Below are 17213 nucleotides of genomic sequence, written 5' to 3'. Positions count from 1 at the left end.
CAGTGCAAGCCAGGAAGCTTGTTGAAACAGAAAGCTCCTGAGCAGTGGACGGCTGGAAGTGCTATCTGTCTGATGTTTCTCTTGGAATAAGCGGAACAGAAAGGAACTCTGTGATTGCCTGAAAGAAAGAGGTTATCATCTGGAGGACCCTGATGGGGCAAGTTTCATCAGCGAGACATTGAGGTGACTAATGGTGGTACCTCAGTTGTGAAAATCCTGGAACAACAAATCTCTCTCTGCAAACCCTACAAAAACCTTCTTGAGTGGTAAACATTTACCTTTCCAGCACCAAAGCCTGGTGAACATTATACATGTTAAATTCTGTGCACAGTATAAGAATTGCCTGCAACCAGAAAAACTGGAAGAACGAGAACCCTGATAGACCTAATCTGAAAAATATATAAGTATAGTTGTTTCATTTATTTCTCACCCTTCAGAACTCTTCTTAAAAAGGGTGGGTGAATGTGGTAAACCACTGTTGTGCCATGATTGGCTCTGCTGGCTGGACATACCTCCTGAGACTGATCCTACCCATAGTCACTTGCATGTTCCCCTACCTCTTTGCTTCGATCAGTTGATGAAGTTGTAGGTAGCTCCTTCTTTTAGTTATTAAAAGCCTGATAGTTTCACAACATATTCACGATACATCGGTGGGGGGGGGGGGGGGGGGGGGTGGGGGAATATAATATCAAAGTATGTTATGGCTGGAGCTCAGGGGTGGGCCACCTGCATGTAATTATGCAAATAAGTATTGGCAATCACTCAGAAAGGTCCTTGCTTATGTGATGCAATGGGTTAATTAAATATATGTTTATAAAAGGGATGAGAATTGGGTTAGCTGTTAGGTTGCATGCATTTTACAGACAGAACAATGTCTTGCAAAGTTCCGAGGGGAGGTGCAAACAGAAGGTTCTGGGCTTTAGCAACGTGTGCAAGCATACCCCAGAAACTGAAAAATTTGCAGAGAGTTGGGGGCCATGTGTTTTTTTGTAAAACCTGGAAATGGCAATATTTGCAAACAAACCAAGACAAAAAGTGCCTAGAACATCAGGAGCTGAGGGGCAGAGAACGAGACAGAAGGAATTAGCAGGAGGCAGTCTGAGAAAAGGCTGGACAGAAGAGGAATTTGCTGAAAAGGCTCCTTTTTCAAGACTGGGCCGAGTTCTAATAAGGTAGCCTGAGTGCACTCTCTGTGGAAATCAGGAGTGGTGGCTAGTCTTCCTGGTGTGGTGAAGAGGAGAAGAACTCTGTGAGAAGAACCTGGAAAGGAGACAAGCTTCTTCTGAAAGACAATCCTGTTTGGGGTGTCCAACAAGCCACAACCATCTCACTGTACCCTCCCCAACTTTCCTGCCCGGTAATTCTAAGTAAAGCACTGAAGTTTGCTTGAATGAATGACTGTTTGATTCTGTGCACAGGATTGAAGATAATTGGAAATTGTAGCCTTGGAAACGTGGACAGTGGAAGATTGGCCAGTAAAAAGGACTTTCTTGAAAATACATTACACACACGCGCTTAGATTAGGTTGGGGGGAGCGATTGTGTAAATAACTTTGTTGATAAGTTAAGTGTTGACTTTGTTGTTCTATACTCAGAGAATTCAACTAATTTTGTTTAAGGAACCATTGCTTTGGTGTATTTCTATTGTTGCTGGTATATGGGATTCACTGAACTCATAACTCAAAACCCAAAGGGTCCTTAAAATTCACGTGAATAGTGTAAACTGATTTGAGATTAGACTGCAGAGATTTGATGAAATGGTGGCTGATGTGATGACAAAAATATGCATGTGATGCAGTCTTTCTCTTCAAAGCAGGAAGTTTTCATGATTCCTTGAGTCATTGGGCACAATTGTGGTCGTCTTAACCAGCCACATGAATGCGCCTCCGTGTTCAACCTTCAACCAAACTAAAAGGAGTATTTAAATCCTTTTAAATAAGAAATAATGCAAATAAAAAGTAATATTTATTGAATTGTTAAACTGGTTTTTGTACAAAATATTTGTCAATCCTATTAAAGTATTATGGTTAGTTCAGCATGGCAAATGGCCCTAAAACTGTGGGAACTAAACATGATCACACTCATCTACCATATGCCATTGGTGTTGGTTTGAGGCAAGCAATGGCCCCGGCCATCAATTACATCAAACAATGAAATAATTAATGGATTATTTTTAAAATGATCTCCGTTTCCAATTAAACAGAAAACATTTAAAGTGAATACAAATGTTTAAGTAAACAATGCAAAAGCACTTTTTTTTTAGTCAGCCCTCTGCAATGAAATAACTAAGCTTCCTGATTTTATCAAACAAATAGCTCTGCAGAAAATGGAATCGGAAGTAAAAGCACAAATATTAGAAGAGCTCGTCCAGTGAAGCAACACCCGTACGAAGAGAAACGAGTCGATGTATCGGGTCGATAGCCCCGTTTCTGTCAACCTGGCACAGGGCTGCGACTTGTTTGATGTCCGGCCGCGTTGTCAGGAAAGCCCCAGCTAAGAGCAGCCAATGTGTTCACAGAAGAATCCATTTTGGTGGCACATCTACAAAAATATTGCCTAGCATGTAATAAAGCAGCATGTTGTTATTCAAACAAATCTCATAAATGATATAATTAGCTAAAGAATGATGAGTTTCTCATGCCTGTGATCCAGGCTTGACATCAAAAAAAGTTTGGCAACCATCAACCTGGGTACCTGAAATTCTACATCTGACATTGGAAAAGAGAGCAAGAAATAAAATAATTGAAGTGGGTTTTAAAAAAATGTAAAAATACCAGATACAACTTAGTTTGTACTTCTTTAACCTGCCTCCAGCAATTAAACAGTCCACCCTGAGGGACAAGCTGAGCATTTGGCATTGCTTTATTATAGAAGCTTTAGGCCGAACGGTGCTTGGTTCCGCCTACTGCCTGAACTCGCTACTCCACTCTCCTCATGCCTGATTGATGTACTGCTGATATCTTGCCCCGAAATCCGCCCCCCCCCCCACCCACCCCGGCTATCCTCAAGAAGAAACCAACACAAAAAGGATGATATTGTGTAACCATCAGGCTTTTATTGACTAAAGTCAGGAGCTACCTACAACCTCATTAACTGATTGAAGCAAAGAGAAAGGGGAACATGCAAGGGGCTATAGATAGGATGAGTCTCGGGAGGCGCGTCCAGACAGTAGCAGCCAATCGTGGCACAACAGTGGTTTCCCGCAACCCCGATGTAAGAACGCCCCCTCGAGAGAGAGACTCATGATTGTGGACCTTGTTTCGTTAGTTTTGATTAGATATTCTGATGAAGCTGATCACTTTCCTCGCCGTAATCAAGTTGTATAACATTCTAACAAATGTGATGATAAAGAAAATCCAAAGTTCAAATTACACTTGTGTGGCCGATATTTATTCAGTTTTTACCTTTCAAATGTATGTAACCTGACTGGGATCTCCTAACATACAAGTCATCCAGTCAACTTACTTTTATATTTTCATCTCCTGAAACCTCCTTGATACGATGAGTATGGATGCAAACTTGATAGCCGAAAGACCTATTTTTGTCCTGTATGTCTCTTTAGTTTCATGTATTTAAATACCCTCGATGCCATTTAAAATTTAGACAAACAGCACGGAAACAGGCCCTTTCGGCCCACAAGCTCATGCCACCCAATTACACCTAATTGACCGACAACCCCATAAGTTTTAAATGGTGGGAGGAAACCAGAGCACCTGGAGGAAATAATTTAAGTCATTGTTACATATTTTTCAATTCAACACCAAAGACTTCAACAGCCAAGGAGATAAGACACCGAGGAAAACTAATTCACTGAGTGAATTGTAGTTGCTGTGTAAATGTGAAGAGTATTTAAGTATGTCTAATTTTGCTGTATATTTATGTGTATAGATACATTTGTATTACATACATCATTCAAGCAACACAGACTACTACCTCAGTTACTGATAGTCTGCAATAGGATGCATACATTTCTTCTGCAGTTTCTGGTGTCTTCCCAGATTAGTGTAGTTATAATTTACCAACACTGGAAGATCAGCTCACAGACTATCTGCAAATATATTGCGGGAAACAGCTGTTGTTAGTTAACACAATTTTAAGAGGAACGTGCCTGCAGCTGACGTGGACATGTACCCCCTCCATAAATCTTCGTCCGCGAAGCCAAGCCAAAGAAGAGGATGAGGGGTTGCATAAATTGTTACAATTTCCATTTATAGATCAAGATTTGTAAACATTCCTGAAATAAAGAATGTTTAAATCTCCTCACAGTTGATTCTAGATTTGTATTCTTTCAACAACATTTCAGGATTTTTAGCATTGTAATTGAACAGTTGGTGAGGAAGTGGAACCAGAAATCAGATGTGGTGAATGGAAATGGCATTCATAGCTTGGTGGAGCATACCTAAGGAATGGAAAAACCTCCAGTTAATGTGGAGCAAAATTTGAGACCAAAGGGAATGTTCCTGATTAAGCAAAATCCTCTTTCGCTCACTCTTGCTATACATTTAAGCAATATTTTCTGCCACAGTTAATACTATTTGAATATATCCACCACTGACATTGCATTTGTACCAGCTAATATTTTTGCCCATCAGCAACCTTCCCTTTTCCCCTCTTCAACTATTCCTACTGCCTTCTAAGCAGATGAAGCCTAACCTGCTGAGTGAGTGTGTCCAGCACTCTATGTGTGCATCAGAAAAAGTTCCGGCATTCAGCTTCGCATTGCTAAAAGCCAGATGTAGATAATAATCATGAGATTATACACTACGTGACCTCCTTGTGAGAAACAGGGGCTTTGTCAATTTAATTGAGAGTGTTTCAGATTGATAGGTTAAGGTGGGAGAGGATCGAGAGACTAACCATCAAGTAATAAATACGTCAGTTCTCAGGGCAGCCTAATTCCAAGCACCAGAAGAAACACAAATACCGGATTTTCAACTCTGCAACTACTGATGTTCAAATGCAAGCAGGTGCCGAAGATCATGGTTAAGCATAGCAAGACCAACATACCAAAACAAAGTAATAGCTAACAGGCAATAACTTTGCTCTCTCGTGTTGTATCCCTTGTGCGCAAATAAAGGCATCAATTAATAACAGGGAGACCTGAGTCTACAGATGCTCGTATTTGGAGCAAAACACAGTGCTTGAGGTACTCAGCCTGTGGAGGGAAAGAGATGGGTCAAAAGCCAGTATAAAATAGTGAGGGGGAGGAGGGAGGCAAGAGTGGGCATCTGTTGGTGTGGATCCAGGAGGGAAGTGGTTGATAGGTGGGTGGAGGTGGCCATTGAAGTTGGGGATGGTAGGCAGATGGGGAAAGGGAAAATAAATTTTGTGCAGTTTAATGGCATAGAGTGTTTTGGAAAGAAGAGCGTGCATGAGAGGACCAAAAGGAGAAAGAAAAGAATCAAGGTGCAAGTTACCTAAAATTGGAGAATTCAATGTTCGCCCTCATCCCCAGAGAAGGCCAAGGAAGGAGGGGTCCATGTGGGAATGGGGATGGGAGTTAAAATAGCTTTCAATGGAAGTTCCAGCTGGTCACTGTGGATTGAGTTTAGGAATTCGGCAAAGCTGGCACCTAATATGCACTTGGGCTCACTAATGTAGAGGAGGCCATATTGAGAGGACTGAACACAAAAGACAAAGTGCATGTGAATTAAAAACATTCTTTGCATCTTTATTACTCCATGTGACTAACATGAACCACATGAGACAGTGCAAGTTAAACGCTAGTTTTAATAGACTAATATATATATATCTAGGTCTTGCCTCTGTGCAAGCCTAGGTCAGAATGGAGGAGCCTAGCTCCAGTCAGCTTTATATACAAGGTCATCAGGTGACCTAGTGGTGTAATAGCATATCACCGCACTATACAAATTCCATATTTTATGTCTACAAATGCATAATCAGAACATTTAAGATTTTATATTCATAGAAACTGTACCTTTTTACATTGAAATTGCTACAAACACATCAATTTTAAAAGCTTTGGACAAAAATTATTGTTTTAGCCCAGACTTCTGCACATGCATTCTGGTGTCCAGGGGGTATTTCAAAATTAATGGCTGTAGTTTTCTTTATCATGTATGACCCAAAGAATGGGTGCCTATCGATATAAACAGAGATTCCAGCACTACAGAGGAGGCAAAAGGGAAAGCAGTTTGTGTTTCAATAAGATGTTTTGAATTATTTACGACTATAAAAATTTCAGTACACCTTACAAGTTGTATTAATTTAAAATTTACAACTTTCACCACAAAGCCTTGGTCCTGATTGGAGCCATAGTTGAAGACCCTCCAAGGCTACTCCCTAACATCACTATGGTCCATACTGCTGGGACGGGGTTCATTCAGGAATGTAACGGAGGAATCTGGCTGCTGCTCGATTATCACATTGGATAGCTATCCCAACATTTGATGGGAAGCATATTGGCCATATTTGAATATGGGTAGTCTATTCTCCACGTCAGATCTAGATCTTATGAACTTTCATGACCATGTCAAAACCGGGTATGGTAACCTCAATCATCACTTAGTTGACAAATCAGTATTCTCTGAGAAAACACTTGGAAGCAACACTGAAACTAGCAAGCTTACAGTATGTACACTAGGTTAGAGGATTTCAATGACCATCACCATCGTCTGAACTAGTGGAACGGTCACGCTACTAGCTTTCACTTGCTAGGCAACCTTTACAAGGGGTAGACATATACTAATTACTGTGAATTTAACGTGCAAGATGTATTTTCCAATGACAGCATAGGTAAAGGTGATCACTGCATAGTCTTTGGAGAGGCAGTGCCCTGTCTTCATATAAATGACACCTTCCATTGGATTGCGTGTCACTATAATTCAATTGAAAAAAAATGTGGACTCAGAACAGATCGGACCTCTGAAAACTGAGCATCAATGAGGCACTGTGAATCACTATCATTAATCAATCAATTATAGCAAAGATCAGTACAGCACAGAAACAGGCACATCAGCACACATCTGTGCTGAATATAATGTCCACATTAAACTCAAACTCTCTTGCTTGCACATGCTCATTGGTCTAACAACCTCAAACATTATTGTCATATCTACTTCCACCACTGCAACTGGCAGACTGTTCCAGGCACTGACCACTCTGTAAAGAAAAAGTCATATTCTTTCAACTTTCTGCCCACACCCCCCCCCCCCCTTCACCTCAAATGTACATCCTCCAGTTTAACATTTTTACCCTGGGAAAAGATTCTGACTGCCCACTCTATCCCTTTCTCCACATTATGGAAAAATAATTGCAAAGTTTGGAGTAAACTCAAATGCATTTTGAATGGCAATATTTTTGAAAGACCATTGTAGGATGGCTGTTTGGAAGTCGCTTGCCTCTGGTCTAAAATCATTTATGTCCTTTGGTTTAAAGGAGACCCTGCTCATGTTTTATTTAATTGCATTTATCATTCTCGAGTTTTGCCCTGATTTCAACTGCCAGGAGAGGACCTTGTGGACTCTTTCCCATTGCTTAGATTTTGTTCTAATTTTTCCATTCTATACATATTTATTGTATTGCACCTGAGCTTCTTACTTATAAGTCTTCTATGTTTTTCCACAGAACTTCTTTGTGAAGGTCCTTTTCTAAAATTGTGATCTATTTTTCAAATTCATCCACCTCCCTCGCATATTCTTTTTTTTTTATCCTAGAGGCATAACTAATAATTTGGCCCCTTAAATATGTCTTTAATATATCCCAAAGTAAAAATTTGTCCACAGTTGAATCAGATTTAGTCTCACAGAACATATTAATTTTAGGCAGAAACTCTACTAGCTGCACCAAGTTTCCAAGCAAATCCCAAAATGTTTATCTTTTTTAGGAAAAAAATCTGTTATTTTACATCCTCTCAGCAGCATAAACAGTTCCATGATTTAATCTGTGTTCAAAAATATTCTCATTGGTAAAATAATTTAACTTAGGCCAGAACTGGGAGCAGTTACTTCAAAAGTTCTGAGCAGTTTTGCAGTTGGCATCACAATATATCTTCTTTTAGGAAGCCTCCTTCAGTGTTGAATATAATTAGAATACGAAACCTGGGGAAATGTTGAGCAGTTTTGTACATCACACTGAAAAGGATTCTCAATGTGGTTAAGTTCTGTGTTATCACAAGGCTCAGACGTCAAAGAATCACTCTCTTCAATAGTACAAGACCGGCATATCTCCATTGGTTCATTTGAAAATTCTACAAAATGGGAGTCTGAACCTTGGATTTGGACAGAGCACAGTGGGACATCTGAATCACTAAAACTTCTAGAAGACAAACTGCTTTTTCTGCTGTGGTCTTGCTGTAACTGGCTCATTATTTCAGTTTCTGTCGATTCATTTTGCATTATATGCATTTGAGTCACCTGACAGTCATCAATATCGGTAAAAGGATCACAACGTTGATCATCGCAGACCACTGTATTGGTTCCATCTGTTCCTTTGATATAAAAACTGGAGCTTTCAGCACTGCTTTGCAAATTTAGAGGCATAAGATTATGTTCGTAGACTGTTTCCTCCTCAGCATTCATCAACTCCTTTTCATTCTCTTCTTCAATGTTTTGCATCTTCTCTGCACAGACATATAGAGGGCCCATTATGCTGAATTCTTCTTCCATGTCATTGTAATTGTAGGTAGCATGGGTGTATTTTAAGTTTTTCTGATGGAACAGAAAAAAATGAAATTATATGCTCAATTTAAAAATGACAGCAAGATTTTTCTTTCCCCTCTGACTTTTAATGAAGATGACAAAGCAACATTTGTAATGTTGCCAAGTCTATCCCGATCCAAAAAATATTCAGTTAATCTGAGAAATTAGTCAAGTTTTACTTCCTTCCGCTACATTTTTTTCTCCCTTTCAACTCCTCGGACATTTAGATACTAGAGTAATTTCACAGGTATTTTACAGAGACAGGAGATACAAGTTGACCCTTATGGTTTGAAGATTTATACCTCACTAGGACCATATTTCTATCAATTGTGAAAACATTACCAGGGTCATGCCTAGCGCGGAATGCCACACTGACCACCGGCTGGTTCGCTGCAAGCTCAACCTTCACTTCAAACCAAAGCCCAGGAACAATAAAGCCCCCAGAAAGAGGTTCAATGTTGGAAACCTGCAGTCAGACGAAGCGAGAAGAAACTTCCAGGCAAACCTCAAAGCAAAGCTTGACGATGCAATCCGCCTCACGGACCCGTCCCCTGAAACCCTCTGGGATCAGTTGAAGACTACCATACTGCAATCCACTGAAGAGGTACTGGGCTTCTCCTCCAGGAAAAACAAGGACTGGTTTGACGAAAACAGCCAGGAAATCCAGGAGCTGCTGGCAAAGAAGCGAGCTGCCCACCAGGCTCACCTTACAATGCCGTCCTGTCCAGAGAAGAAACAAGCCTTCCGTCGCGCATGCAGCCATCTTCAGCGCAAACTCCGGGAGATCCAAAATGAGTGGTGGACTAGCCTCGCCAAACGAACCCAGCTCAGCGCGGACATTGGCGACTTCAGGGGTTTCTACGAGGCTCTAAAGGCTGTGTACGGCCCCTCACCCCAAGTCCAAAGCCCGCTGCGCAGCTCAGACGGCAAAGTCCTCCTCAGCGACAAGATCTCCATCCTCAACCGATGGTCAGAACACTTCCAATCTCTTTTCAGTGCCAACCGCTCAGTCCAAGATTCCGCCCTGCTCCAGCTCCCTCAACAGCCCCTAAGGCTGTTCCCACCCTGGATGAGACATATAAGGCAATCGAATAACTGAAAAGTGGCAAAGCAGCAGGTATGGATGGAATCCCCCCAGAAGTCTGGAAGGCTGGCGGCAAAACTCTGCATGCCAAACTGCATGAGTTTTTCAAGCTTTGTTGGGACCAAGGTAAACTGCCTCAGGATCTTCGTGATGCCACCATCATCACCCTGTACAAAAACAAAGGTGAGAAATCAGACTGCTCAAACTACAGGGGAATCACGTTGCTCTCCATTGCAGGCAAAATCTTCGCTAGCATTCTACTAAATAGAATAATACCTAGTGTCGCCGAGAATATTCTCCCAGAATCACAGTGCGGCTTTCGCGCAAACAGAGGAACTACTGACATGGTCTTTGCCCTCAGACAGCTCCAAGAAAAATGCAGAGAACAAAACAAAGGACTCTACATCACCTTTGTTGACCTCACCAAAGCCTTCGACACCGTGAGCAGGAAAGGGCTTTGGCAAATACTAGAGCGCATCGGATGTCCCCCAAAGTTCCTCAACATGATTATCCAACTGCACGAAAACCAACAAGGTCGGGTCAGATACAGCAATGAGCTCTCTGAACCCTTCTCCATTAACAATGGCGTGAAGCAAGGCTGTGTTCTGGCACCAACCCTCTTTTCAATCTTCTTCAGCATGATGCTGAACCAAGCCATGAAAGACCCCAACAATGAAGATGCTGTTTACATCCGGTACCGCACGGATGGCAGTCTCTTCAATCTGAGGCGCCTGCAAGCTCACACCAAGACACAAGAGAAACTTGTCCGTGAACTACTCTTTGCAGACGATGCCGCTTTAGTTGCCCATTCAGAGCATGCTCTTCAGCGCTTGACGTCCTGCTTTGCGGAAACTGCCAAAATGTTTGGCCTGGAAGTCAGCCTGAAGAAAACTGAGGTCCTCCATCAGCCAGCTCCCCACCATGATTACCAGCCCCCCCACATCTCCATCGGGCATACAAAACTCAAAACGGTCAACCAGTTTACCTATCTCGGCTGCACCATTTCATCAGATGCAAGGATCGACAATGAGATAGACAACAGACTCGCCAAGGCAAATAGCGCCTTTGGAAGACTACACAAAAGAGTCTGGAAAAACAACCAACCGAAAAACCTCACAAAGATAAGCGTATACAGAGCCGTTGTCATACCCACACTCCTGTTCGGCTCCGAATCATGGGTCCTCTACCGGCACCACCTACGGCTCCTAGAACGCTTCCACCAGCGTTGTCTCCGCTCCATCCTCAACATCCATTGGAGCGCTTACATCCCTAACGTCGAAGTACTCGAGATGGCAGAGGTCGACAGCATCGAGTCCACGCTGCTGAAGATCCAGCTGCGCTGGATGGGTCACGTCTCCAGAATGGAGGACCATCGCCTTCCCAAGATCGTGTTATATGGCGAGCTCTCCACTGGCCACCGTGACAGAGGTGCACCAAAGAAAAGGTACAAGGACTGCCTAAAGAAATCTCTTGGTGCCTGCCACATTGACCACCGCCAGTGGGCTGATATCGCCTCAAACCGTGCATCTTGGCGCCTCACAGTTTGGCGGGCAGCAGCCTCCTTTGAAGAAGACCGCAGAGCCCACCTCACTGACAAAAGGCAAAGGAGGAAAAACCCAACACCCAACCCCAACCCACCAATTTTCCCCTGCAACCGCTGCAATCGTGTCTGCCTGTCCCGCATCGGACTTGTCAGCCACAAACGAGCCTGCAGCTGACGTGGACTTTTTACCCCCTCCATAAATCTTCGTCCGCGAAGCCAAGCCAAAGAAAGAAACAACTGAGTTTTGTTGTTGTGACCTGGATGGTCCAAAGGAAAAAAAAATCCATCTATACTTTAATAAAATGTAGCAACTAAAAATAAACTATTATATAATGCTTAAATTATCACTTATTTGGGGGCATTATCAGCATGTAATATAAAACAGGATACCAAATTAGTTAGACTAGCAAACGTTTAATAAATGAACGTTGGTTTTAAGCTTGAAGAAATAATCTTACTTTTGGAAAATTAATATACTGTTCTCATTCACCATTGATCAATTTGTAACCAATCAGAAAGGGCAGGCTTCTAATCTTATCCTCATAATTTAGATTCTCAGTATCCAGAATAATTTTTGTTGCAAGTCCCACTACTTGTTAAAGGGCAACAATGTTATTCCCCCTCTGTAACCAAACTTGTACCACAGATTGTGATCAGAATCTTGCACGAGTAGAACATGCTCTTGTACTTTTAACTCAAATGCCTATTCTTGGGCAGTTCCTCACAGTCAAGGATGACCCGTTTCGATGGGATGGCCGCGGCACATCATGGTCTTGACAGAGCAAGATCTTGGACCAACAGAGATGTCAATGAACACTCAGCACAAAAAGACACACTCCAATAACACCGACATACCTTCTAAGCAGAGGTGAACAGAATGCCCTTGCTCTTCTTCTCCTCACTTCCAAACCCTTTCCCTTCACACTTTCTCCCTCACCATCACCTCCATCCCCCACCCAACCTCGGGTCCTGTCCAGTGACACATGTTCACTCTCCCAAGGGTCAAACTGGCCTGTTCTGTGCTGTATATGGTTACATAGGAAATCTCCTTCATTGTTGACTGATAGCCCACTATTAAGTACACCAGACAGATGATCACACGGTATGCTGCTTCAATCCCAGCACACAGTTTTTGATCCACACATGCGACTTGCAAATACTCATGAGGCAGGCATGATAAATTGTGAGAAATCAAGAATAGTGTAAGAAGTTCAAAATTATGAGGAAAATCAAATTAAATACAATTTTTAAAAAGTTACAGCAAGTTGAAAAAGTTTGTTTTTTCTCAGTCCATTATAAACCCGAAATGATTTAAAAAAGATTTCAACTTCAAATCCTTTTCAAAAAGCATACATACCAAAGATTGTGGAACAAATGTGCTTAAGAAAAGAAGGCAACCTGCTTTGCATAGCAATAGGACGGTGATAACGGCAAAAATCACAACTCCCAGGATAACAAAAAGCAATATGAACAGTTTTTCGGAAACTGCAAAAGAAAAGACAGAAATATTCCTTTGATCCAGTTTTCATCTCCCACACAATTTATAAAAATAAATATTTATTTGCTGCAATTTACTTCGCCCCCCCCCCCCATAACTCTCCTAAGTCAATGTGTTACACTATTGCATTTAAATTCAACCTTAAATTAACTTTTATATACATTAAAATCATTAAGGTTCCCTTCCGCAGCATGTGTAGCGATTTTCATTATCTAAAGGCATTGCCAAATATGGTCGCACTTCTTTCTCCTCCTATCTTTAATAAAGATGCTGACAGGTTAAAATAGAAGAATATTAAATGAGAATATTATATATTTAAACATCAAATCGAGTGCCATCACTCTGTATTGCAATTATGTACACTGCCCCTATCAGTAATAAGTGCCTCATTATGGTACTTTTACACCTATAATGCACGTTATATGTGTTTTATTTACAAACTAGGAATGCACTCCCCCCCCCACCCCCCACAGAGTTAATGTGCGTGCATGCTGTTTGAGAATATTTTTATTACATTTTGAAATAAATCATACAATTTAGTGGGTGTGGGAAAGTCAAACCAGTAATTTATAGTGACCCCTGAAGGAGGAGATTAACATATCAAGTGCCCGTGATCTGAGAACATTAGGATGATTCTGCCCTATGGCATCGGTTTAATCACCCTCATTGCATCAAATTAAACCATAAAATTCTCAGCCGCACTTTTTAAAAAAAAAACAAGAAAGGCTTTTAAAATTATGACAGAATTAAAATCCTGTTCAATTCTGAAGCCTGCCTTCAATCTATTTAATTGATTCCTTTCCAAAGCTTGTTAATTGTATTGCAGAAGAATTGACACCTCTGGGAGAAGTTGATTGAGTGTTCTTCTTCTCTTTGGCTTGGCTTCGCGGACGAAGATTTATGGAGGGGGTAAAAAGTCCACGTCAGCTGCAGGCTGACTAACAGTGAAAAGATTAACAGTGAAAAGATAGTGGGAGCATGGAATGCCCCAAGTAAGTGCGAATTGCTTTTGTAAATCGGAAATGTAGAATACCACTTGTGTGGATTATGAGAATATTTTACTTAGTTTATGATTTTCTGCATGTTATATGCGTGTGCAATTTTCGCGTTATGAGTGAAAATACGGCAATCTATCTCAGACCCCTGTTGTCAAGTATTATTCACTCCATCTAATCCATTAAATTAAAAAAAAATGTAATTTGAGAGACAGGTCATGCACGATTGCTCTTTACACCAGGGAAGAAACTTGCTGCTTGAGGCCAATCACTTAATATTACTAAATCTTGGCAAATTCCATTTTCAGCTACTTCATCGAGTTTGTCCACACTATATAGTTAGATATGGGGATATTTACTAGCCACTGCAATTGGTCAATTCTATTTGCAACTCTGCAGGTAATAGTATAAATTCCACAATACTTCAAACCTGGACCTATTAGATACACAATCATGAGCTAAGTAACATTCAGGTCACACAAATACCTTCTAAGAAGACAAAAGCCGCTTTCAGATGGCCAAAATATCAAACTGTAAAGCCACCTATTCTACCCCAATGCAACTGTCGGGTGGCCACCTGAAAATGGAGAACTCGTCCAGGAGGAGCACTTACCTAACCCTCCTCCTGTAGGTATATTCTCTGGCTCGGAGAATCCCCCATTGCACCTGAAAGCAGGAGTGGGACCATGGCCACAGTCCACAGGAGCTGGCATTCGCTTGGACGCAGCTCTCCTTCAGCCAGCACGTTCAGGTGACAGAAAGGCATCTTCTCCGTGGCCACCTGAACGTCCCAGCTGCACTCCCCCAGCTGTGTCTGCCGGAGCATTATCTGCTTCCGAGCACCTGAAAGCAGCTAAAATCTAACCACCATTCCTTGATTTCCACCAGTAATAGACTACTAAATCCTTAACAAACTGGTTTTAATCTCAACTTAACCAACCACACAACCACTGTTGCTTTAAAAGTGAGAACAAGAGTTTAGATTTACTGTGCTGAGTGACAGATCATGAGATTTGTCATCTACCAGGCAAAAATCTAGTTGATGAAATAAATTTATTTACTTAGATGAGTGCGACTTGTACAATACAAAAAGCTTATGCCATCCAGGTCAAACTGGCTCACCCTAAACACTTTCATTTCTGTCATCAAAAGCAAAACACATCAATAGTGTGAAACATTTGAATAAAATAGCAATTCATCATGAATATTTGAAAGCATTGCCCTGGCCATAAATATTACCATCTAAAAGAACATCAAAAAATGACTTTACTTTTCAAGTTTCTATCCAAATCACACACTATACTGGTTTGGAAACATAATGATGTACATTCAGAATCAATGGGCAACTACCAAGAACTCCTGACCCAAAAACTCTGTATTTCAAGGAGGGCATCTTGAGTTGGCCATTAAATGCCAGCTTTGTCATTGTCACCCATGTCATCTGTGTAAATACCAAAGCACAGATCCATGTTTGTTTAGCAAATATGTATGAACCTATAAGCTAAACGCAGGATTTATTGGATAAAAACTGGGTTTGCAGGAATTAACTGGTGTCCATTCTTTGCAAGAGCTGACAAGCATGAAAATTGAAATGGCTTCCTTCTTCCCTGAATCTCGTCCTGATACAAGCAAACATGAATATGGGTCGAGGGAAGCATTGGAGCTGTAAAGAGGATTATTACCTGGCATACCAGATAGGAAAACATAGAAAAGGATGTAGAGAACCATCATTAAAACAACATGGTTAGTACCAGCCAGAGAAAAGTAGAAAGGTGCCTTTCCACTTCCAATGTAGTCAACAAGTATGATTACAAACCAGGACACAGGAAATTCTTCTCAAGGAAGAATATTCACTTCAAGCAATATTAATTATGTTTCAGTGAAATTCATTACAGGTGCACTTGGTTTATATCAATGTTACATGTAGAATGTTAAGTAGTACAAATCTGATTTACCTCCTGGAAATTTTTAGGAACAATACAAGCCTGGTTTGACATCAAACCTTATTTCATTCTCCATTGAGATCAAAGAAGTGTCACATTCAGTAGGATGACAAATTGGGGTTCCATTAAATTCAATTAATTTCCAATGGGGGGGGGGGAGGGGAAAGTGGTCAAAATTTGCTCCGACATATTATTTTGCACATTTTAATTGGCACTGGCAAATCATGTTTCCTTCAATAGTGATTGTAATCAAGTAAAATGCAGATAGAATAAGGTGCTACATTTAATTACAATTTGGTGTTTTGGAATGTTATCTTGCTGTCAACTTGTGCTAATTTACCATCTGTAGTCTCACCTTTGTTTGTGTGTTGTGTGGTTATACATTTTCTTTCCAAAGGACTATAGGGTTCTTCCTTTAAGTAAAATATATTTATTGTGATGCAGTACTTTGTGCTTGGTTCCAGATTTTCAAATATTTCTTCAATACTTGTTTCACTTGTGACTTTCAACAGCTCTCTGTACTATTAAAAGAAAAAGACCAGAGTTACATTTAATTATTGATCTACATTTACAAAATCTGTACTCAAAGGCCAGATTTTCCTATGCTGAGTAAAGGGAGGTTCAAGATCCTGATAGTCATTGGGAGGAAATCTGTTCATGAAAAACTAAGGGTGTTGGACTTCAGGTCCTGCATCTTCCTGAAGGCAGGAGTGAGAAGAAGTTGTGACCAGAGTGATGGGGGTCATTTATGATGATGGGTGCCTTCTTGAGGCAGCATCTTGTAGAGACATCTTCCATGGATGGCAGATGCCCATAATGGACTTGGCTTTGTTTGCAACTTTTGCATTCTTCGACACTCAAATTACCAAGCCAGATCATGATACAATCAGTCAGTATATTTTGCACAATACCCCTGTCGAAGTTTGAGAGTATTTGATGACATGCCAAATCTCCTCACATTTCTTAGAAAATAGAGATGTCAGTGTGCCTGCTTTCCAGATGTCTTCTTGATCTGCTGGGTCCAGGAGAGGCCTACTGATAAATGGACTCCCAAGAACTTGAAGGCACTAACCCTCTCCATTGCCTTCCTATCAACAAAGCAAGCGTGTAAACCCTCAGCCTCTCCTTCCCTCCTAAAAAAAAATCTATAAGTTCTTTGGTCTAGTTAACATTAAAGAGCAAGTCTGTTGTTTTGCCATCACCCAACCAGAATCTCAAGCACCCTCCTGTATGGTTTCCAATTATTCATCCAATGATGGTGATGTAATCAACATATTTATAGTTTGTTTTGGAGCTGAACTTGGCTACATATTCTTGGATGCATAGGAAATGGAGCAGGGAGCACCCTTGAGGTGCCTGAATTGATGGTCCGCGAAGAGATGATGTTGTCAATCTGCACCAATTTTGGTCTGCCTAATTGCTGAGGGACAAACAGAATCCAGATCTCCCAGTCTGATCATAAGTTTTGCTGGGAGAAAGGAGTTAAAAGCT

At 41.1% G+C, this 17213-nt stretch overlaps 1 protein-coding gene across 1 annotated transcript in view; it reads right to left on the bottom strand.

Moving 5' to 3' along the window:
- Positions 1-5649: 5649 nt before the first annotated feature.
- LOC138738496 (interferon alpha/beta receptor 2-like) overlaps positions 5650-17213 on the bottom strand; it is a 44527-nt gene continuing 32963 nt past the window's right edge. The window contains exons 6-8 of the mRNA XM_069888791.1: positions 16078-16243; positions 12644-12771; positions 5650-8668 (exon numbers count right to left, since the gene is read on the bottom strand). Of these exons, the coding sequence (XP_069744892.1) occupies positions 8030-8668; positions 12644-12771; positions 16078-16243 (933 nt within the window). The 3' untranslated portion in view covers positions 5650-8029. The remainder of the gene's footprint in view (positions 8669-12643; positions 12772-16077; positions 16244-17213) is intronic.

This window comes from Narcine bancroftii, chromosome 7, assembly GCF_036971445.1.
Source record: "Narcine bancroftii isolate sNarBan1 chromosome 7, sNarBan1.hap1, whole genome shotgun sequence".
NCBI lineage: Eukaryota > Metazoa > Chordata > Chondrichthyes > Torpediniformes > Narcinidae > Narcine > Narcine bancroftii.
Note: the sequence above shows the minus strand (reverse complement) of the source record. Positions and strands in the feature narration are given on the sequence as shown.